Below are 22832 nucleotides of genomic sequence, written 5' to 3'. Positions count from 1 at the left end.
GTCGGGGCAGAAATTCAAAGGCTGCTTTGCAGATGTATAAGATATTATCCAGTTCTACCAGAACAGAGCGGCATACTGCTGCAAGGTCTTAACAGCTATTTCCGGCAGCAAAGCATGTCCACGTCTTAGAATTAAGCGTCAAAAAGTATCAATAGAATAAATCATGTTTGCGTTGCGATTCGGGTAACATTTTACTTGTTAGTATATCGTCGATATGACTTAGTACACAGGTTATTGGCATTTGTATTAAGCTACGTCCACGTCACGTATTGCTCATTTTTATTTAGAGCGAGTTTCTTTCATGTCTAATAACAAAGTGGTAGACTGGAGCTAGCTTCTTTCATGTCTAATAACAAAGTGTCTAATAAGAAAGTGCGAGCTCGATATTGCAGCGATCACGAGTTTCTTTCATAACGAAGTGCTAGCTTGGAGCTGTCTGTGACATTATGTTATGTAACACAACCTTATCTTACTTATGTAACAAAAGAAAGTTAGTCGACGTCTGTCTCCTGTTTGAAAAAGTCACTCATACAATACTTCAAGTTCCTATTGTATACTTAAATGTATGCGTAATATGTCTATGCAAAGAATGGGATTATATATTTTGCACTGAAACATCCATTGTCCAGGTATTCATTCCAAAGTAGAGACTTATAGTTATCATGAACACCGTGGATTGATACGGACAGTCAAATTGTCTTGTCTAATAAAGGATGCCCCAAAGAGCATCGCTGTATTGTCTTGTCCCGTATTTGTCCTCTTAAAATAAGTTGATATAACTTGAGTGCGCCGTCACCTAGTCTAGTCATGAAATGTTGGAATTAAAGAAAACAAAGAGCATCGATTCGTCACGTAATGCCACTGAAACAACATTTGCGTAGAGAGTTAATAGCAGTACTGTACATGCACCATATGGGCACCTACTAGTCCGAAAACATTTATGAGTATGTATGTAGAATGACTAATCAGACTAAACGAGTAGATGAGCATCTGAAATAAATGAAAACACTAACAACTTTCATGCTTAGCAAAACATGAGTTGTGTAGGTCGATATTGTTGGTCTGTCCATATGCACATGTGTATACGTTCTTTTTATCTATTATCAATAATCCCTCTGTTCATCCAAACAATCACCCATACAGGTGCACATCTACCCATTATTGTATTATTATAGGAAAACTTCGCGTGTGGTAAATTAAATGTGCTTTTAAGGTATTGAATCTTCATGGTAGTCAAAGCGAACTCAGTCATGTACGTGAGGAGTGCATACTTGTACTGAATTTAGATATTGCCCTGAGATGTTTAATGTAAATGTAGATTCTACATTTACATTTCAATTATTTGAGACTACGCACCATAGATTATTATTCATTTCACATACACGTACTGATTATCAGAAGTGTACGTGCTCAGTGCACTTTAAACGGGATAACTTGGAACAGCTTTAATAGGGCTAGTTAAGTCACACTCTTGTGTTCGTGTTAGAAGTTAATTTTCAAACGCCTTCACCTCAGTGCGAATAGGGAACAATTTGTATCTATGGCCACCATTACAGAGGCGATTATGTGTGACACTTGTAGTGTAATTTGCAATCTTTTGAATCACTCATGTGCATTGATGTCTTCATTTACTACAATATTTACAATATCTTTAATTTTTTAGGGTTAACTTTTTTTTTTACTTTTTTTAGGGTTAACCTCTATTATGGAGGATGAATGATGATGATGATGATGAACTTTTGAGTTTATTGCAAATACAAGCCCGAAGCCCGATTGTATTATCTGTTTCTAGTAATTCTGACCCTCTTCAGAACTACATGTTGCAGCGTAGGTAGTATCTTTGAGAAAAAAAACAGACATAACAACTACAGGGAATTTCAACCTGGCATGGTACGTACGTAGTTCGTGCAAAGGCTAAGTGCTCCAATGGGCTAATGGGTCTAAAGTTCCTTGTCTCTCAGTTAGTGGTGTGATGAAAGCATTCGATATGCAGTTAATGCGATTCCAAAGATATCTCTATGGACTCAGGGCCACAGGGGCCAGCGGCGCCCTTTTAATTACCTCACATCCTGTGTGTCTTTGAAGCTAATTTGTGAAAAGTGTAGAAGCTAACTTTTCCTGTCATTTCGTCAACCTGAAGACTACTGCATCTCACACTGAGGTGTAGTTTAAAGGTTATCATGTTTACCGACATTTTGTCCTTTACCCATTGGGATTTGATTTGCTGCTACCCTTTTTCGACATATGAAATAATTGCCAAAGACGTGCCTGTACATCTGAGTCTGTTATATCCACGTCTCTGTGAACAGATTTATAAATACTTCATAATCACTAGTGATTCCTTAGTCTGTGTAAAGGTTATACATTCAAGTACATGTGTTGAAGTATGTACGTTACTGTATCAGTACTGTATAGCTACGTATATGAGCGACACGAACATATGTTAGAACAGATTGCAAGAAAGATATACTATAGAGTGGTGAATGCAGGAGATAATTTGCATAAGGTGTCCGGACTGTTTATTTGCATACTGCAGAAGCTAATTTACATAAGGTGTCCGGACTGTTGCTGCAGACTGCAGCAGCTAATTTACATATAGTATCCGGACCGTTTCAGGGAAATACTGCACAGTTTTGGACTGTGATAATTTACATCAGAACCAGATTCAAGTAAAGAAAAAGTGTGCACTTTCATATCTAAAGCTTGTGGTGTATGGATAACGTTAACTTTAGTTTAGTTCTGTGTGGGCGGTTCGTTCCCTAGCTCTCTGCCACTTCGGCAGGCCATCAAGGTTCCCTGCACTCTATCCAGCACTAAAAATGGAACACTTAAGCTGCGGAGCGTGTCCATGACCATTCAATTGACAGTTTTTGTATTAATGCTTTCGGTGCGTCGTGTACGTTCACTTTGTGTTACTTGATGTGACTTTGTATGTAACTAAGTTCTATTCATGTTTTGGTTGACACAGGAACAATCTAACGAGACTTGACGTTGGTTTGGAGTCAGCAGTTCCCTTACAGACATCATCTAGAGAAAAACTAGACATTTAAATCATCCTGCGTTCCTGAGAGTCTATTACACACGTGTACAAATGCTGTATTGAATTCACACATATTAGTTAAAACGAACATGAAAGAAGACATAGTACAAAGGTAGGATTAAGCTGTTACGCACGACTAAAGTTCTGTAAAGCGTAGAGGCTTCCAGACGGCATCCACCATCTTTCTTCAACTACTGACGAGGGAAGTCACCAATACGTCCAAGCAAAAGTAGGCACAGAATATTTATGACGGTACAAACTTGCTTTTTCACCAGCGTTGCCCGAAAAATCACCCCGCTAGTAGATGGTGGTTAACATGCTCCCCCGAGGCGTGCATGAAACGCGTTTATTTCCAGCGACAGGCAGACACAGTTTGTGTTAGCAACGCTTCACGCCTTTCAGCCATTCACTCTCAGACTCAATAATATGTTGCCATAATACTGCCAGCTTCTCTCTTAGGCCACGGCAAGTAATTTTTATGGATACCATCAGCCCACTCATTACTTTTTGCCAGGTTTTGGAGACAAGACAAGGCTCTGATTGAATGTTTTTCTTTTACTTTGTTGCAGTGTTTTATTTCCTTTATATATGATGTTGCCGTTGAAAAAAATTGTTAAACAACTGAAGGTTTATAATCTCAAAATTTGAAAATATAAAAATCATGTTTTTTTTCACCCTATCGCAATAGATTTGGAGTCTGCGGAGGATGTCATCCGGAAGCACTTTAGCGAGATATATTGCAGTTGGTGTAGACTAAATTGAAGGCATCCAAGCTGTAAGAATACGGCATTTTGTTGAGTTGCCAGCAATGGTGTTAGTTTTTAGACGGGTCTCATCTTTTATGAAAGCGGTAGACAGAGCGTGGATGTATTACAGATCCAACGTTTTGTGATGGATGTGTCCTCAAATAAAAGTCAGACATTATTCACGGCAATCCGTGACGTATACATCCGGTCATCATATGGATTAGAACCGCCGAACTTCTACACTACTGTCATGAGCAACTTCAGTTGTTATAACATCCTGACAGTGCCTTCTAATTATCAGCTGTCAGACATCGAAAAATCGATGCACAGCGTTTCTTTCATCTCGTACAACTTCGATAATTTGTAAGGGTTGCTTTTTATAGGGAAGATCAATTGAAAGCCCATTAAAGGCATCTAATCTAATTTCAGGGTGGAAAAACTGAAGATATTCCGAATAAGGCAATCTGTATGATATTGACACATTCTGTCACGCATTAGCACATTTGAATCAGAATTTCATACTTAAGGCATTTAAAACTGCAGAAACAAGCCACAAGATTAGTCCTTAAAAAATCAACCCAGGTCCTTCCAGTAACCGTTTGTCGTTCCATGAATGTCAATGTATATTGGGACAGTGTTGTTTCAACTCAGTATGTAGATAAGGGACTACATTGACTTTCCAAGCCCTAAAACTGCACTGAATGTCTTTAATTTGTCCCCATCTTGTCGGCAACGTCGCGTTCAAATTAGACAAGAATTCTCCAGAAATCGGTTGACATTGACGCGGAAGTTAGTTTACATGCCTTTTGGGATCATCATAATGAGTCAGATAGGCTTTTAGTCAAATCGACACGCGCGTAGGCAGCCTGATGAATTCAGCCATTGATGTTGTCACGCTTTACTTATTCGTGCTTACTCAAGTAGGTGATGGATAAAACGAGGCTGCAATTGACCTGTCAAGTCCAGGAAAGACGTGAGTTGTGTACATGTTCTGTACGCAGCATTTAACGAATATATGGATGAAAGCCAACCCACGACTCTGCGAAGAATTGTAACCAGCCATTCATATTTTTAGAATGGTTGCAATGACGCATGTTGTTTCTCCCTCAGGGGCCAATTTGTTTTCGTCGAGTGGGATTTATAAATCCCTCGTGTAATCCAAAACACTAAATAAGCAGTTGACTAGAGCCGAAAAATGACGTGAGCACAGGGGGTGCGCGACATGATGTGGAATAAATTATATCAATAGTGCTAATGGTGGACTCTTCTGAACTTTCTTGCTACACTGAGGTAAAGTGTCCTGCTACACTGAGGTAAACTCTCCTGCTACACTGAGGTAAACTTTCCTGCTACACTGAGGTAAACTTTCCTTCTACACTGAGGTAAACTTTCCTGCTACACTGAGGTAAACTTTCCTGCTACACTGAGGTAAACTTTCCTGCTACACTGAGGTAAACTTTCCTGCTACACTGAGGAAAACTTTCCTGCTACACTGAGGTAAAAGTTCCTGCTACACTGAGGTAAACCTACTGCTAAACTGAGGTAAACTGTTCTGCTACACTGAGGTAAAAGTTCCTGCTACACTGAGGTAAAAGTTCCTGCTACACTGAGGTGGACTTTCCTGCTACACTGAGGCGACTTTCCTGCTACACTGAGGTAAACTTTCCTGCTACACTGAGGTAAACTTTCCTGCTACACTGAGGCGACTTTCCTGCTACACTGAGGTAAACTTTCCTGCTACACTGAGGTAAACTTTCCTGCTACACTGAGGTAAACTTTCCTGCTACACTGAGGTAAACTTTCCTGCTACACTGAGGTAAAAGTTCCTGCTACACTGAGGTAAACCTACTGCTTAACTGAGGTAAACTTTCCTGCTACACTGAGGTAAAAGTCCCTGCTACACTGAGGTAAAAGTTCCTGCTACACTGAGGTGGACTTTCCTGCTACACTGAGGCGACTTTCCTGCTACACTGAGCTAGGTAAAAGTTCCTGCTACACTGAGGCGACTTTCCTGCTACACTGAGGTAAACTTTCCTGCTACACTGAGGTGGACTTTCCTGCTACACTGAGGCGACTTTCCTGCTACACTGAGGCGACTTTCCTGCTACACTGAGGTAAACTTTCCTGCTACACTGAGGCGACTTTCCTGCTACACTGAAGTTAACTTTCCTGCTACACGGAGGTAAACATTCTGCTACAGGCTGTTGCAGAAGACAAGGTTAATGATCCTTTTCGGGCAATTAATAGCCATTGCGCCAGAACAAAATGCAGCATGCATATGATGTCAAAAGACGATGAGAGTTAACTGTATGGTTCTTGAAACTGTTCGAATTCTAGATTTTCACGGCATGGCTTAAATGCCTCTATAAGCTTCGCAAATTGCTGCAGACCTCTTTTACCTCCAGATATGGTATCGGTGTAGCTATTGGCTATTTTGCTAGAAACCAGATGTCGATAAAGATAACGTATATATTTAGCAGCAAAGTGACCATCATTATGGTAGACTTCATGGTAGATTTTCTCCCTACTTCCTTTTCTCCCAGATTACTTTTAACAGCCCCTTCACTCCAAATTGTTGTTTTGTTCAAAGGGGCCAATTAAATGGCCGGGGTCTGCTATAGGTCCTGTATGCCATGGCTTCTGTGTGTGTCTCGGTGCCATCAAAATTTGACATTGCCACTGCACCTCCGGAATACCAACTGATTAGCTTGCCATAAAGTTACCCTTTTTAGCCTTTCCAGGTCTTATCACCTGAAAGAACCTTTCAGGATAGTAAATATATCTGATATTCTTTATCTGACTAAACTAAAGAATAGGTTGCTGCGCCGGTATACTCCAATGCTGAGGGATATGAAAGAAACCTCCTCCTCCTCTTCTTCAGTGATTCAAAACATCAACATTCTCAACGTAAGAATAGCACACTTAATTAACCTCTTTCAACATTGAACCAACAGAATTTCTATGGCAACCTACAACTTTGTAGACGATTTGCAGAAAATCATGCTGGGTTTAAAGTACCTAAAGGGGCTTACCTTTGCCGTGACTGTTGTTGAATTTATCTTGACAGGCGAGTCCGTCCGAAATTGCCAGAAGATCTTCTAGGTTCACGTTCAGTTTGCTGAGATCGGTGATGTTAACATGCCACAGCGCCATTGTTTCAATCAGCTTTGTGGTTGGAACGGAAAACATGACTAGTCAGAACCCGAATATGGAGAAAATCGCATTGCCAAATACAGCCCTCTCAACCTCACACTTTTGCGTGGATGACACGTACTGTGTAGTTTTGACAATGGTTTTCATCATAAAAACAACATCCCACCAGAACAGACTACATGAATACGTTCGAGATCAAAAAGTTACACGTAAAAAAGATACTCATATCACCAAGGATGATCTAACCTGTTGCAATATGCATGTACACAAGCGTCGAAAGATGCACGCGAGCATCCATATTTTGATTTTGTCAATCCCTAGTTACTCAGTGGTATTTATATTACACCTAAGAATTTCATTGTATTTCTGCAACACCATTCTTGAAATCCAGACAGTTTAAATTTATTTTCAGTAAAGAACTTGGCAAGCGTATGTTAAACCCAGGCGCCAACGGATTTGTAACGGGGCTCCCAGCACTCGCTCTTCCGGCCAGGGAGACTGGTGCAAGAAGCCCCGTTTCAAATTAGATGACACCGGGCTAAGATAGCCAGCCATTTGATGATAAATGTAACATCGAAAATCTAGAAAGAAAGTTCAAAGGCTCACAAAGAATCTAGCAAACAATGTTACATAAAACGTTATCAAGAGCTTACAAACATTCTCTTTACAACGGAAGGTGATTTTCCACTCACTGTATCATGAAAATGTAATACTGATAATTTTCACCAGAGCTTAAAACGTGAAAGCGACTGTGCGTTAAAATGCATCCTCAAAAATTGTTTCCCCACAAATAAACCAGAAAACTAGCGCGACTACAGTCACTTCTCCTATAGCATAAAGAAGTGGCTTTCTTACCTTGCCGAAGCCGTACTGGCGAAAGGGTAGTGCACAAACGAAACGTCTCATTGCCTTTGGCGCATCACCTGGTCTAAGAGCTGTATCCTTCCGCAAAAGTGTTATATAGTATAGTTCCCAATAATATACGATGCATTTATTTCAATTTTGTCTGGTTATTGGTTATAGAAGAACATTTTAGACGTGCATGAATAATGCTTAGATTTCTTGATTGAAATTAATTGTAATGTAGGTATATCGATACATTGTGTCTCATAAGACATTTGTGGAATTTTAATGCCCAAATTTTCCAATATTAGTACCAGGTCGCCCGTGTTCACAGTTCTCTCATACATGATTAATTAGAAATTGCGACAGTAAATTACATTTACAGACAGACGTTTGCCGCGATAAGAAAAGGACTCGGAAACGCGATAAGAGAATGGCTAGAAGCATACATTTTAGAACGCAGTTTAAAGAGATGTATGTTCATTGTATCCGTCTTTTTCAACACCCTGCTGACAGGCTAGAGCTACACACGGGTTGAATACCTATGTACTGTCACGAAACAAGCTTTAACTCCTGTTTGAAAATTGTAGATTCGACTCTACTTCTCGCAAGTTCCAAGTACACTTTGTTTATGAGGTTTCAAGGTGGGACAATCAACCGTACATCAAATAAAACGGTGGACGATACAAGCCGTCCGGCATGTTTGACCCATTCAGGTCACGTGATAGGTGCAGTGGGTCATTCTACCAGGACGAAGACTGGAGTTGCACAGCTGAAATTTTTGGTCATTCCGATTTCTTCACATTGTTGAATCTATACAGTTGAGAGGTTCTGAAATTCCGTCTTTCTTGAAGTATGATGAATGAATAAATATGAATATGTGTGAATGCATACCAGGAAGACTAGTTTTTAGTAATTCTGAATAAAGTTTCAAAGTTTCAACTAATAAAGAAAACTGAAACCTTCTGTAGGGTATTAGAGCATTGCTAAGTGATCGATGTTTCTAAATGTAAATGAATGACGACGCAGAGTGAAACGCATTGATTATTTTATTCATCATCCACAACAGTTATGACAGCGAGTATCTAAAAGCTTACTTAAACCAGGCAGGGAGGCAGATATAGTCTATCAATTCTTGAGATTAAATATTCGATTCCTTTATAGGAAAACATGAAACATACGTCTATAAATAGTCAACAATGTATTCATTATGACATAAATAATAATCTATAACGATTAACCTTACTGAAGAATAGAACGTCTCGTATACCAACCTCATAACCTGCATGCAAATCTGCATCGTTTTAAGTAGTGATGCAATAGCAATATGACATTTTCCCATATCTTCCTTCTAGTTTCTTTACCTGTATACATATACGTATCTACTAGCTTTACGTAACATTTCTTATGTACATACATACATACTTATATATATATATATCGTACTGTGTCTTCTCAATGTAAATAATTAGCTGTATTTCGTTTGACAATTAATCGGCTTATTATATAACTAGGCATTTTGTTGGGATTATTTATATCTATTCAAAATCACTTTTATCTTTGCAACAAATATATCAGCCTTAGAAAGACACTTCAAAACGACTGCGCAGCTCTTCTTTACTTTTTCCAAAATACTTTGAAGACGGTGACAGTAATGTTCATACATCTATACTTTAGTTATACTATGTACATTTATGGAAGTATTGCAGCGGACCCAGAGAGAATCGGCTCTATACAAATAACAACATCGTCACTTCATCACAACTTGCATGCATTATGAAACAAGTTTGAACTGCAATATCCAACACAAGAAATTGGACTCATTCAAATTTTCGACTGAACAACTCCATTCTTTGTCATGGAATGAGCAACCCGCCGCTTCCGTGATCACGCAGATAACACACGTGACTCCTTGAGCAGTGGATCATAGGTTGCAAAAAGTCTGTGGCGCCCCCCGTCTCTGTTGACAAAGAATGGAGTTGTACAGTCGAAAATTTGGGTGAGTCCAATTTATTGTGTCGGATATTGAAGTTCAAACTTCATAATGACTTCTACCAACACAGATGAACTTTCAAGATAACTTGTATGTATGTATGGGGACAGTATGGCCAACACATGACAGAATAGACATACCCATTCCCAACGTTTTGATGGACTGGATTTACTAAATATAAAAGCTGTGACTTGGAAAGGGAATTTCTGAGTTTTCTTTTCACGGTTGTCTGACATACCTTCAGCAATAACATCGATATAATATCATGTATATCATTTATCTTTTGCTGTCTGGACTTAACTCACGCCTAGTAGTGTTGATAGCATAAACAGATTATACAGATATAGCATCAAGTCATATACCACATATAGCAAAATGTAAAAGCTGTACAGTACACCGCATATTTAAACTGTTGCTCTTGATATTGATGCATGAACATTATGTACTGAATCACATATTCTTATGCAATGTACAGCTATTAAATTATGTATAACATGTAAGAAGCTTCTTTTGTCTTTAGTAATTACCCTGGAGGCAGCAACAAAAAAACAGAGCTAATTGATCCTGTCGTCTTCTGGGGAACGTACACCAATTCCAGTTTTTCATCATTAATACACTATTAGGCCTTTGTCAGATTTGATTGTCTGCAATATTTCAGCATGTCTATCTTTAAACGTTCTACTAAAGATTTTCTCCGAAAAAAAATGTCCAATGCTAGGTTTTACTGTAATTGCTAATAACAATCTTTCAAAGCAATATTTGTTCGGTGGCAACTGATGTTTTACTGGTGTCACAACAAAGTTTTTCCCCGCTTTAGAAAATCCAAAGCCTCATTTCTTTTGATTTTTCATTGTTTCTATTTTCTATATTATTTTTTTCTGTTCACTACGAGAGAAAAAGGTCTATTTGTCCCAGACTAAGGCATTATCAGACACCGGATTCTTTCCGTTTGGTGACGCTTTTGACAGTGATGCTGTCGATGCTTCCCTTTTTCTCTCCTTCCGTCGATCTCTTCTCGACGTGTTCCGGAGAGGCCTTCCCGACAGCCTCCTCCTTTGTCGACGCTTGTTCGTCGTTTTCCGGAGAGGTTGACGGTTTGACGGCATCTCCTGGACTCACTGTTCCGTTAGCTGTGATCTTCGGTGAACTTTCACGATCTGAAACATTGTACAGAGCTCAGGCGTAAACCATACATTTTAAACGTTTTATAATATACAAATTTAAGACTTTAATAATTCAATACTTTGATACTTTCACGATCTGAAACATTGTACAGAGCTCAGATTCATACATTTTAATTTTTTTACAATAAACAAATTTTATACTTCCAGGTGTTCTAAATGTAAATGACCCCGAGGTTGATACCTTTCTTGTCCTCGGCTTTGTCGTCCGGCGTGTTTTGAGTTTGTGCCTCTGAATCCGCCTTTTCTTTCTGAGCGGCTTTCTCCCTCGCCTCCTTTTCTGCTTGGTCTGCAAAAGAGGGAATCGTTTAAAAACGATTTAATAAAGAAAAATCACAATTGTATGTGTTTATTTTATAGTGACACGAACTGTGACCAGGATCTCATGCACTTTCAGGGCATACCAACCTTCGCTCAACCGGGACGGGGGGTGGTACCGGCTTCCGACGAACTTTGACCCAGTGCTGACGTCACACGTGGGTAAAAGTCACGTGTCTACAGCACCAGGGTCAGAAAGCTGATGAAGACCGAGTGATTCGGTCAAAAATTCATTTTTCATTTCTTGAGTTGGAGAACAGTTTGATTTTCACTATAGGATCTTATTTCGTAGATGTGTATGTTGTCTCATTATACACAGTCTTATTCGTCTGGGAATATCCAGCAAACAACACAGACGTTTTCTAATAAGATTCAAAGTCGAGCAAAGTTTTCAAAGTCGAGCAAAGTTGCTGGTAACTATTACAAGAAAGCAAAACAAGGTCTTGACACTTTACCCAGGAAAAGCTGACCCACAACTGTACCCAATTTTCCACTAGTTATAAGTACCGCCGCACGTCAAAGCAATAAAGAACGGGCCGCCCAGGAGGGAAATGTGACCTATTACAAGCAGCAGGGCGGCGGGACGATATGCCTCTGAAAATGAAATGTTTCACCTACATGTAGGTTAACGTAATGGGTTGGAATGGCGCCACACGACGAGACGTACAGGAGGGGAATTACGATGATGGAGAGGCGATACTGAGAGCTGCTGCCGGCCAAACACTTTTAAAACTCTCAGCACGCAACTAACGCGAGCAAGCGTTAACACCAACCTCCAGGGTTAGGGCTTACATGCTACTAATGATGAGTTTGATAGCAGTGGATTGCATATAAAGCTGGAAATATTGCGGGGTCTTCAGTGACATTATGACCTGTATGCTGTATCCAGAACTGTGCTTTATGCAGCCAAGATTCTGCACAGTCCATGCGTATCCAGAACCGTACCTGGGGTAAATGATTTTATTGGATACGTATCCGTGCCTGAACCTACCCTTATTCAGGTAGAACTAGATAGGCACGGGTCTGGATACAACTTAACCACATCGGCAAGTTGTTCAATGTCACAACAGATATTTATTTCCTAGTTTACATACACACCTTTGGTTGACAGTTCTTTCCATTTGACTTTATTCCCAGTCAGATGCCCGTCCCATACGCGGTCAACTTTGAACTCGAACGGCTCCTCTGATTGGTCGCCATTTTGTGGTGACCCTTCACCCTCCACTTTCTCCGATATGGTAGCGTTGCTCTGATTGGCTAAGGAGCCGCGAGGAGAGATAGGTGCTACAACCTTGTCCAACATGTCGCTCATGATCTCAAAGCTGGGCTGGACGATAAAGTCGATGAAACCTGTGTAGAAAGAATATGACTTATTTTGTTATTATGTTATGATTCGAAAAATCATTTAAACTTCCACACTAGGTATTCAATTTGTGTTTAGAGGCTCATCAAACTTTCGGTGAGTAAAACTCTAGGACGAAGTGTTCATGCTAATATATCAGACTATCTTACTGTTATTGGAGGTCTTTTAGAAAACAAATACTGACCGATTTGTGATGAAGCCACCATGGTTGTCTTTCTGTCACAAAGTGGGGAGAACGGCAGACCAAGCTCCTGTTCTTTATCACCCTACATTGTAAGAAAAACAAAACTACATGAACCGCAGTATAACTTTAAGCTATACTATTTTACATAAACCACAGTAAAACTTCGGGATACACTATATAATGTTGACTTGATGCTATATAAAACTACCCCCCCCCCAAAGACTGAGACCCACACGAAATTACCAATACGCACATGCATACATGCATAAAGGTCAACATTTTCCCTGATATGTGAGAGCAAAAAATGCACAATCATAATAATTTTCTTATTTGAAAAAAAATGCAAGTGTATCCAACACTAATAGTTGGCTGATAGTATATAACAACGTACTACTTACTTGTCTGAAGAATTCCTCCATGAGAAGTTCTGTCCAGTGCTCGTGGAGGATCCAGTTTTTTGCAGGATGGCTGATGTCAGCAGTGTGCAGGACCAGTGATAGCGCTTTCGCCTTATCAATACTGTAAGGAGAAGGTAACAATCAAGCGTTTGTAGTGGTGCAGCAACGACGACATGCGGAAACGAGAATATTTCAGGGCCTACAAAGATACGGACTATACAGATTATAGTCCCATTTCACATATATCTTGGCGTAGAAATCTTATTCTATGATGAAAAAGAGCTCTATCTATGCAAGAACATTACAAAATGTCCTTGATCTATGTAACTTCTTGCCCCCGCATTATTTGGGTAATCAGGTTCAGGTGACCCCTGGCCTGTTCGCGGACATCCACATCCGGGTTATTGCGGCGCACTGTATCGCCCGCTTTCATTGGCCCCGTAGGTCGCCTTGCAGCCAATAGGAAGGCTTCTTTCGAAATCTTCCTACAAGGTGAAGATGTCGTCTGCTATTCGAAAGTACGTCAACTTTTATGTGAACTTTTTGACGAAAAATGGGACACTGTAGTCCCCAGCGACGGTTTGCCCGGTCATAATATGTAGAGAAGTAACTAAGGAACGTTCTGTCTCTAGGCAGGTCCGACTGAATTGTCCAGCCAGTTGTTGAAGTCCGTCGACTGAGGGGATGGTGAAAATAACCCCCTAACTACAACTACATGTAGTCCTCTATATAGCTATGGCTACGGTAAAGGGACCAAGTAAGTATTAATTCTGGGTATGTATGTTCTACATTCTGAACTCTGTTATCATTCTAGATGTTTACCAATGATGTTAACTAGTAGATGTTTACTAATGTCATGTTAACTAATACTAGTTGTTTACAAATCATAATGCACAGTCCTTGATATTTTTTGACAGGGCTGTTGCACTCTAATGTTCCTAGATGTTTACAAATGTACAGTCCTGGATATTTCTGACAGGGCTGTTGCACTCTTATATGTTCCTAATGTTTACAAATGTACAGTCCTGTACATTTGACAGGGCTGTTGCACTGCACTCTTATATGTTCCTAATGTTTACAAATGTACAGTCCTTGATATTTTGACAGGGCTGTTGCACTCTTATATGTTCCTAGATGTTTGCAAATGTACAGTCCTGGATATTTTGACAGGGCTGTTGCACTCTTATATGTTCCTAGATGTTTGCAAATGTACAGTCCTGGATATTTTGACAGGGCTGTTGCACTCTTATATGTTCCTAATGTTTGCAAATGTACAGTCCTTGATATTTTGACAGGGCTGTTGCACTCTTACATGTTCCTAATGTTTACAAATGTACAGTCCTGGATATTTTGACAGGGCTGTTGCATCCTAGATGTTCACAAAATGTACAGTCCTGAATATTTTTGAGAGGCCTGTTGCACCCTAGATGTTTACAAATGTACAGTCCTGGATATTTTGACAGGACATTGCACCCTAGATGTTCACAAAATGTACAGTCCTGAATATTTTTGAAAGGCCTGTTGCACCCTAGATGTTTACAAATATACAGTCCTGGATATTTTGACAGGACTGTTGCACCCTAGATGTTTACAAATATACAGTCCTGGATATTTTGACAGGGCTGTTGCACTCTTATATGTTCCTAGATGTTCACATATGTACAGTCTTGGATATTTTGACAGGGCTGTTGCACTCTTATGTTCCTAGATGTTTGCAAATGTACAGTCCTGGATATTTTGACAGGGCTGTTGCACTCTTATGTTCCTAGATGTTTGCAAATGTACAGTCCTGGATATTTTGACAGGGCTGTTACACCCATATGTTCCTAGATGTTTGCAAATGTACAGTCCTGGATATTTTGACAGGGCTGTTGCACTCTTATATGTTCCTAATGTTTACAAATGTACAGTCCTGGATATTTTGACTGGGCTGTTTCACCACTATGTTACTATATATTTACAAATGTACAGGTACTGCAATATTATTTTTTGAAAGGATGGTTGCACCCCTATTTTCTGACACACACACCCCTATGGTATAATTGTTCCGACAACACAAATTATGTTCCGACAACCCTACTAGTAACCATTTTTGAGAATGTAGGGGTATTGGAACATAGGCCTGTACCCATTGACCCTCTTGGTTCACAATTACTGTGTACGTACTTGTCTGGGCAAGATAGGAGGCTCTTCATCTGCTTGACTTGTGCAAAATGGTAGGACATGTCAGTGGCCAGAACCATGTCTATCACCAACGTTCTGAAATCTCTGCAAACAGAGAAAAATATGTCAACTGTTAGATTGGTTTAACACCTTTGCTATAATGTTGATTATTTCCATGGCTATGTTCATTTTCAGTTTTCAACAGTATATAATCAATCATCATATAATTTATATTTTATATAATTTATCATTATTTCTGGACATAATTGAAATGTCTAATCATATAATAGCTAACGTATAATCATCCTTGAAATGTAAAATGACATAACAGTTCCTTACTTGTAATCATCCTTGGACATGTTGTATACAATGTTGAGGTTGTCATCTGTCATGAGCCGGAAGGCGGCGCTTATGTGATGGTTTTCCTGCACCGCTCTATCATTGTACACCAACGCAGTTTCCGTCCTGCATAAAATGACAGAAACAACGTTTCTGTTGTGCTAATCGTAATTTCAATCGGTCAAAACTTTTTGCAAGTTTAGTGAGACGGTAATGTGTCACCTTATGCATACACACTTTTTTCTATAGTAGTGGGAATGAAGAAGTGATGCTATACAATGTGGTTGTTTCTGAAATATAATTTTCATGGCAATGTGGAGCTTACCTGGACATGACGTGGAAGTTGTTGGTCTCCCCTGTATGTTCAAAGTCATGAATCGCGGCTGAAAACACCACGGCAAAGATTTCCACGTCTGTCAGCCATTGCTGTGGAAAATACACAAACATTTAATTGCAATAGCATTCACATTTGCAGAGATAGATCTTCATAGAATATCATGATGCAAATGAAGCCTATCTAGTCAGATATCAAATCATTTTACGAACGTGCGATAGAGGCACTGTGGTAACCCTAAAACACGAAATTGCAACCAGAGAATCGGTCAAGGTCTTGCTAGTGAAGTTAATCTTCAACAACAGTCAGTGGTAAGAAAACTATATGTAAATGATATGCAAATGACATGCAAATGATACCTAACGTACCACTAGTCCTGTCTGAAAGAGAATACTGTGCATAGTCTGTGTGACGTCAGCACCGTGCACCAGGTTGTGGTAAGGGTTCTGGTATTTGCTGTAGCCGACTTCCAGGGCCTCCAGAAAGTTGAAGAGTGTTCCCACCCCAATCTGGTCACGAGGGGAATGAAAAAAAACGGCGTATTAAGTCACCAGACACTCAATAGATTTTTTTGCCCACAGCAACGCATTGAGACTTTTCCTGCAGTACGTATGATAGACACATATATGATTAGACTTTATTGCATGACAGTATATATTATTCTTGGGAAGATTATATCATCCTTGACAGATATTGCAACGGTCTTTTGGAGAGCGTTCATTGATCGATTTATCTCAGAGTGTATCACATAACATACTAAAAGTAATAATGATTTAATGATCCAAGGAATGCCATTAATTATTTTACATATTATGTATAATCTCAATAATGACCAGTATCTTTGGTCACACATGTGGTTGTTGGCCCCTGTCCTCTGAAAATGGGGCTTTTAAAAGACCTGTCACAGAGAAAAATGTCTTTAAAATGGTACCTTGAACTTTGCGAGAAGGTCGTATCGCATCATGATCTCATACGTGACGTATCGCAGCGCCTGGCCGTTGGTAGCCTCGTTCAGGGCAAACACGTCGAAAGACCAGTCGTCCAATTGCTGCGAAGAAGAAAAAAATGAAAAGATGAGCACCATTTTTCAGCTAGGAATATCCTGATATAGCTTCAGATGAAAATTAATAGAGACTAAGGATAGTATTATCAACTAAGGTAATTTCCTGACTAAGCCTTTTCTATGAAACAGATTTGAAACAACAGTGTAGTGAATACATTTTATTATTGTTACAATGACAAAGTTACAAAGTGATTGCGGTTACTGTGCCAGCATTAAACCCCATTATGTAAGTCACCTGTCCTTAAGATCACGTGTTTAGAATGAATATGTGGGTCATTGATCCTGAAGAAGGGATTATGTTCGAAGATTCATTGTGTATTTTGTTGTGTTGTGAGAAAGTTTTACTCTGTTCTAAGTCGAGTAAATGAAGCTGGTACAAAACCTTGAACAGCTTCATGACTGTTGGTGGATACGTCACTGCAGAGGTCGACATCCTGCGGTATAACCTGAAAATTAAGTTCAAGTTTCCGCTGGGGGGTCAGCAGTCATGTGGGGTGCTTTTATACACAAGCACAAACTCAAAGCTTTAAAGCAAAAAGCAAGTGTTTGGAAAAGGAAAGTATCGTGGTCTGCTATACACATCATCATTTTCGTATATCATTATATACAATGGGGGCACAGAGTTGTACAATCATGATTGGAGACTTTACAACATGGCAAATGATAGAAGCAAGGGTGACAATACAAACACACACGGACGGACGGACGTACAGTCACTCAAGGCAACGTGGACTACGTATTTCATGTATATGGAAACAACAAATAGCTAGTTGCCAACGGCTACCTCAGAACCGGGTGTGGTTGCGATGTCACCATGGCATTACATCTAGTGTCATGCACATGCAAATTTGTTCAATGACGTCACAACACACACGATTCAATAACATGACATCTGATATACGTCATCTTAATGACGTATTTCAAAATGCCTACCATAGAAAGATCATGCAGTACTAGAGGTAGAACAGGCCAACATGCAATTTCAGTCACTTGATATTTTCTTTATCATGCAAAAAATACTACATTTCATGCTCTACACCCTCCCAAGGTGATGACGTCAAGAAAATGTGGGGGTGACGTCAACACTTTGTGACGGCCTGTTTTAGTGACGTCGTCATCAATGACGTGACGTCATGCATGGTGACAGTCACTACCTGTCCACCAGGTTGGCAGCGCGCACGGCCTGCACGATGCTGCGGAAAGTTTTCTTCTCTTTCTCCCCGCTTTTGGTGACGCTGGCGCTCCTGGTAAAGGTGGAGGCCAGCCAGTCCCGGACCTCCATGGGCACGGCATCCGGCTCCACTTCGCTGAGCTCATCGTCCTCGTCTATAAATCTTCTGTCAGAAAGGTGGAAGCAGAAGTTAACGGAGGGGCGACGTTGTTTTCGTCAGGACAAGGTGTTGCAAACCTGAAGGGTTTCCAACATCTTGCCGTCAGGAAAATTATTTTTCTGATATCGCTGTTTCAAACATTCTTTTGAAACAGATCATATCAGAAAAAGATCACCAACGATGATTAAACCGTGTTGGGTTATACCATTGCCGCCACAGGACTCGAGATACCACATGCATTTAGATTTGCACATTAGGGTTATTGAGTTAAATCAGTACCACATGGAGACAGAGATAACTGGGATAATATCACCACGGTACTGAAATAAAACACGGTGTACCTAGTGTGTTTCCATTCACAACTGACCATGACTTGTGGCAGATTTTGTCCTCCTGGAATCTTCTTTATTATGCATGGTGTTGCAGACTGCCAAGGAGGTTGTAGACTGCCAAGAATAACAGTATCTACTGTAAATATCTGCCGCAATTCTACGTGGAAACAATCCCGTAGATGTGGGCTTCAGAGATTGTTTCCAAGATTATTCATGGATGGCTGTAGCATCTCGAGCCCCGGTACGGTATGAGGTGCAGACATCGTGTTTGCAAATCAAATACTACCCTTAGTACTTACTGGTCCTACACCGGCAACAGCTTGGTTTGAATCCACTTTAAAAGAAATGATGAGTAAGAAGGAACTGACCAGTATGCTTGGCACAGTTATACAAGGACCTAGTCCTAGTATCTAGGACATGCCTGCTATTGTGTCTATAGAGCAGATGGAGCTTTCATGTATATAAATACACGTTATTGTAAAATGGGTGCTTTAAAACCCTTCCATATATGGCAATGGACTATAGAATAGACTATAGGATGGAGGCTAATACTACGTTGCTTTCTTATTCCAATGCTAGACAAGATCTTTACTATATAGCTACGTGACGCAAACGTACTATTAACACTTTGAGATAAATATCAATGTAGGATCTAAAGCATCTTACAAGGTTAAGAATTCTCAATGACTCAATTTTAATTGGAAGGTGGGTGAAGATCTAATTTGCCTTCTCTGTGGGCAAGCACGAATAGCCTAGACATGTTGGGGAACAAACCATTTAAAACCCTGTATGGGCGGCAATCCTCTACGCTAAGGTATACATGTAGACAACATAGTCCGGTTGCCAAACCCCCGATTTTTGGAGAACCTTGCAATGCGGTCCATACAAAGTTTTTTTGTTGTTTCTATATCTCTGAGGTGTGCTCTTTCAGAATCTGCATGATGCCACTCTGTCATCCTTGGGCAATTTGCACAATATGCAAATTAAGGTGGCCATTACTGAAAATCCAGTTTTCGTCAATATCTCAGTAACTACTCATGGTATCAGAATAATTTTGGTGTCTATCCCCATCTTTTGAGGGATAACGAATTAAATCAAGCCATTTCAGTAAAGATAGAACCATTATTTTTTGCTAAATATGCAAATTTGGGCCGCGCAATATGCAAATTAGGGCGGCCATTACTGAAAATCTGTTTTTCGTCAATATCTCAGTAACTACTCATGGTATCAGAATAATTTTGGTGTCTATCCCCATGTTTTGAGGGATAACGAATTAAATTAAGCCATTTCAGTATAAAAGATAGAACCATTTTTTTTGCTACATATGCAAATTTGGGCCTTGTCTGTTATTGACGCACCTGGCTGCCAGCAAGGAGGGGTCCTAATTCCGACCCATGTTCCATGCAAACGCACATGCCTTGGTATAGTTTATCTGACCCAAAACCTGTTCAATATTGAAAGACAAGTTTACCTAAGTCTAGATGGCAGACGTCTTCTAGCATGAAACGCCGCTTGCGTATGATTGTAGACACTGGCTGTTGGTTAGCTCTGGCTCATATATCTGTGTTGGGTATGAAGTCCTGTCGTCTGATGCGACAAAGAGGATCTGTGACAGGACACAACCTTGGAGGATCCGTCTTCAAACCACCAGCTGTATCTAGATTCCTTCAACCGTCCGTACACAACACTTCGAGTTTCAGTATATCTGTTTAACTGCATACATAAGTTTACTTGGCAGTCCATAACTGTACATGATAAAGAGGGACTTAAGATGCTATCAAACGCCTTGCAGAAATCAATGAATCTGATAGCTAAAGGGGTTTGCAGTTCAGCACATTTCCTCCACCGCAGGGTGAAGATCTGCTCAGCACAGGATCTCTTTGAGCGAAAGCTAGCTTGTTGCTCGCAGCTCCCAGAGGACCTTGCCTACTGCATCTGTCATGCGGTTCAGGAGGCATTTGGCATACACCTTCACTGGTATAAAAAAAGAATTGTCACTCCCCTTAAGTTATCACATTCATTCAGGTTTCCCTTCTTTGGAATGCACACTTTAAGCCTATGTCACAATTCAAGAAAGGGGCCCGCTCAGCGCGTTTTCGGCCTGTGTTTTGGCACTACCGAATTCGGAACGGGACCTGGAAGGCAATGGGCGGGGTTCCCGACGGCTGCCGGCCTATTTTTTGGCCCCGCGACGTCACCAAATTGATTTGACTCAACTTAAAGTCACTTCGGGCCCCGGCGGGCAAGGTTCGCCGAAGCGACCCCGTAACCTCACCGGACCAAACCGTAACCTAGCCGCCGGGTCATGCACAGGCACCTGTCCAAGATTATGAAGTCACGTGTGTTGTTCTGTGCTTGAATTGTTCAGAAGAAGGTAATTATAGACAATATAGAGGGTACTGTGCTGTTCTCGACATAGTTACATCATCAGTCAGTCATAGTGACCATACACGGGTCTGCGCATCAACTAGCAGGGCCGAACCCACCATACCAGCCACAGGCGTACCAGCCTGGGACCTGCCAGGATCACCCCTTGACCCCACCAGGGACCCTGTAGCTACCCGGCCGGAATGCAAGAGCTAGTCGGCACCCTATGGCATCCCGCACAGGTCTGACAGAAGACTGACTGGGCACCGGACGGGTCCCTAACAGAAACCGGTCGTCAAGGGGACCAAAGTTTTGTGAATTTTACATAGAAGCCGCCTCAGCGCCCCGACAGGGAGCCGTAAAGGAAAATTCAATTGTGACCCTGACAGCTGGGGTACGCTCGGCTTCATGACGCCGGCCGGCGTCTACACAGAGAACATGCCGAGCAGGACCCGTTTCACATGTGACTCCAGCTTAACTACAGTAACTGATCCGTTCTTCCAGTCCTCCAGCACTTCCCTGTGATCGCCGTTGAATGCCAGCTTTATTCCAGGGAAGGCGTACTAGGGAAGACGGCTATGGTTCTATTAAAGCGTTTGCGATGTACGGCGATCAGAAAAGCATCCATCTCACAACACAGTCACCCTCGGCTTTCAGCATCTCTGAAGTGATGCCATTCATGCCTGGTGACTGACTTCAGCTTCAGAGATGTCCTCGATCTCAACAGGTAATGGGTGTAGGTGTTCATCAAAGACTAATGCTACTGAGGTATGGCTTGAGCGGTTTAAGACTTTTTGAAAAGTATTCTGCCCACCTGACAAGCTTGTCCTCCCCCTAAGACAGTGGTAGGGTCCCATCCTTCGCCTTAATTAGGACTGTGCACTTTTGAGCGGCCGCCGGTCATCTTTTTTGAGATCTGTTAACCTTTGGTCCCAATTGTAAAAAAAAAGTCCCTGGCGGGTAGTTCCCGGGCTGTTTTTGACACTTTCAGCCGTGGGACACCCCGCGGCTACCGGGCTATTTTTTTTGGCCTGTCCGGGAATCAAGAAGAATTCAACTCTGACTTAAATTCTACACGGGCCACGCTGACATAAACTTCAGGACGTCAAGTTAGCGCTTTATTCTGCCTGTACACAGACGCTGGTAAGGCACAGGTGTGGGCTTATGAAGGGTCTAATATTTTTTGAACAGATTGTATCATTTATTAACATTCCTATCAGTGTTCAGAGGTACAGGCTCCCATGCTATATACTGGTTAGTTTTTGCATAATTTGCATTAAATTTTGGTGTGATCAATACTGGGATGGTTTATTCTAAATATCTAGCCTTCAAAACATGTGTATAGTACAAATGTATGTGTATTGTATCAAAAGTATTGTTGATACCATGAGATTTATTGAGATATTGACGAAAAACAGATTTTCAGTAATGGCGGCCTAAATTTTCAAATTAAGCACAAAAATATCTATTTGATCTCCACTGAAATGGCCTATCCTCAATAGTTATTCCAAAAAACATGGGGAAAGACACCAAAGATATTATAATATCATATGTAGTTACTGAGATATTGACGGAAAACAGATTTTCAGTAATGGCCACCTTGATTTGCCTATTGTGCGGCTTTAATTTGCATATTCAGCACAAAAAAAACTGGTTTGATCTTTACTGAAATGGCTTAATTCCA

The 22832-nt window shown here is 40.7% G+C and overlaps 2 protein-coding genes across 8 annotated transcripts in view; both read right to left on the bottom strand.

Moving 5' to 3' along the window:
* Window positions 1-6939, bottom strand: part of LOC109465216 (diuretic hormone receptor-like) — a 17994-nt gene extending 11055 nt beyond the window's left edge. Inside the window, exons 1-2 of the mRNA XM_019762359.1 lie at window positions 6831-6939; window positions 4033-4044 (exon numbers count right to left, since the gene is read on the bottom strand). Coding sequence (XP_019617918.1) covers window positions 4033-4044; window positions 6831-6939 — 121 coding nt within the window. The remainder of the gene's footprint in view (window positions 1-4032; window positions 4045-6830) is intronic.
* Window positions 6940-10469: 3530 nt separating this feature from the next.
* Window positions 10470-22832, bottom strand: part of LOC109465315 (calcium/calmodulin-dependent 3',5'-cyclic nucleotide phosphodiesterase 1A-like) — a 48194-nt gene continuing 35831 nt past the window's right edge. For 5 of the 7 annotated variants that reach the window (XM_019762519.1, XM_019762520.1, XM_019762521.1 and 2 more), the window contains 12 exons: window positions 18273-18452; window positions 17501-17564; window positions 16987-17103; window positions 16424-16564; window positions 16047-16147; window positions 15722-15847; window positions 15386-15487; window positions 13220-13340; window positions 12822-12903; window positions 12373-12624; window positions 11141-11245; window positions 10470-10932 (listed from right to left, as the gene is read on the bottom strand). In XM_019762519.1, the coding sequence (XP_019618078.1) occupies window positions 10703-10932; window positions 11141-11245; window positions 12373-12624; window positions 12822-12903; window positions 13220-13340; window positions 15386-15487; window positions 15722-15847; window positions 16047-16147; window positions 16424-16564; window positions 16987-17103; window positions 17501-17564; window positions 18273-18452 (1621 nt within the window). In that variant the 3' untranslated portion in view covers window positions 10470-10702. Of the gene's footprint in view, window positions 10933-11140; window positions 11246-12372; window positions 12625-12821; window positions 12904-13219; window positions 13341-15385; window positions 15488-15721; window positions 15848-16046; window positions 16148-16423; window positions 16565-16986; window positions 17104-17500; window positions 17565-18272; window positions 18456-22832 lie in introns of all 7 variants that reach the window. The other 2 variants (XM_019762515.1, XM_019762516.1) reach the window with 2 other exon arrangements.

This window comes from Branchiostoma belcheri, unplaced genomic scaffold (genome assembly GCF_001625305.1).
Source record: "Branchiostoma belcheri isolate BF01 breed outbred unplaced genomic scaffold, Haploidv18h27 scaffold15, whole genome shotgun sequence".
In the NCBI taxonomy this organism is placed as follows: Eukaryota; Metazoa; Chordata; class Leptocardii; order Amphioxiformes; family Branchiostomatidae; genus Branchiostoma; species Branchiostoma belcheri.
This window is presented reverse-complemented; position numbering and strand designations above follow the sequence as displayed.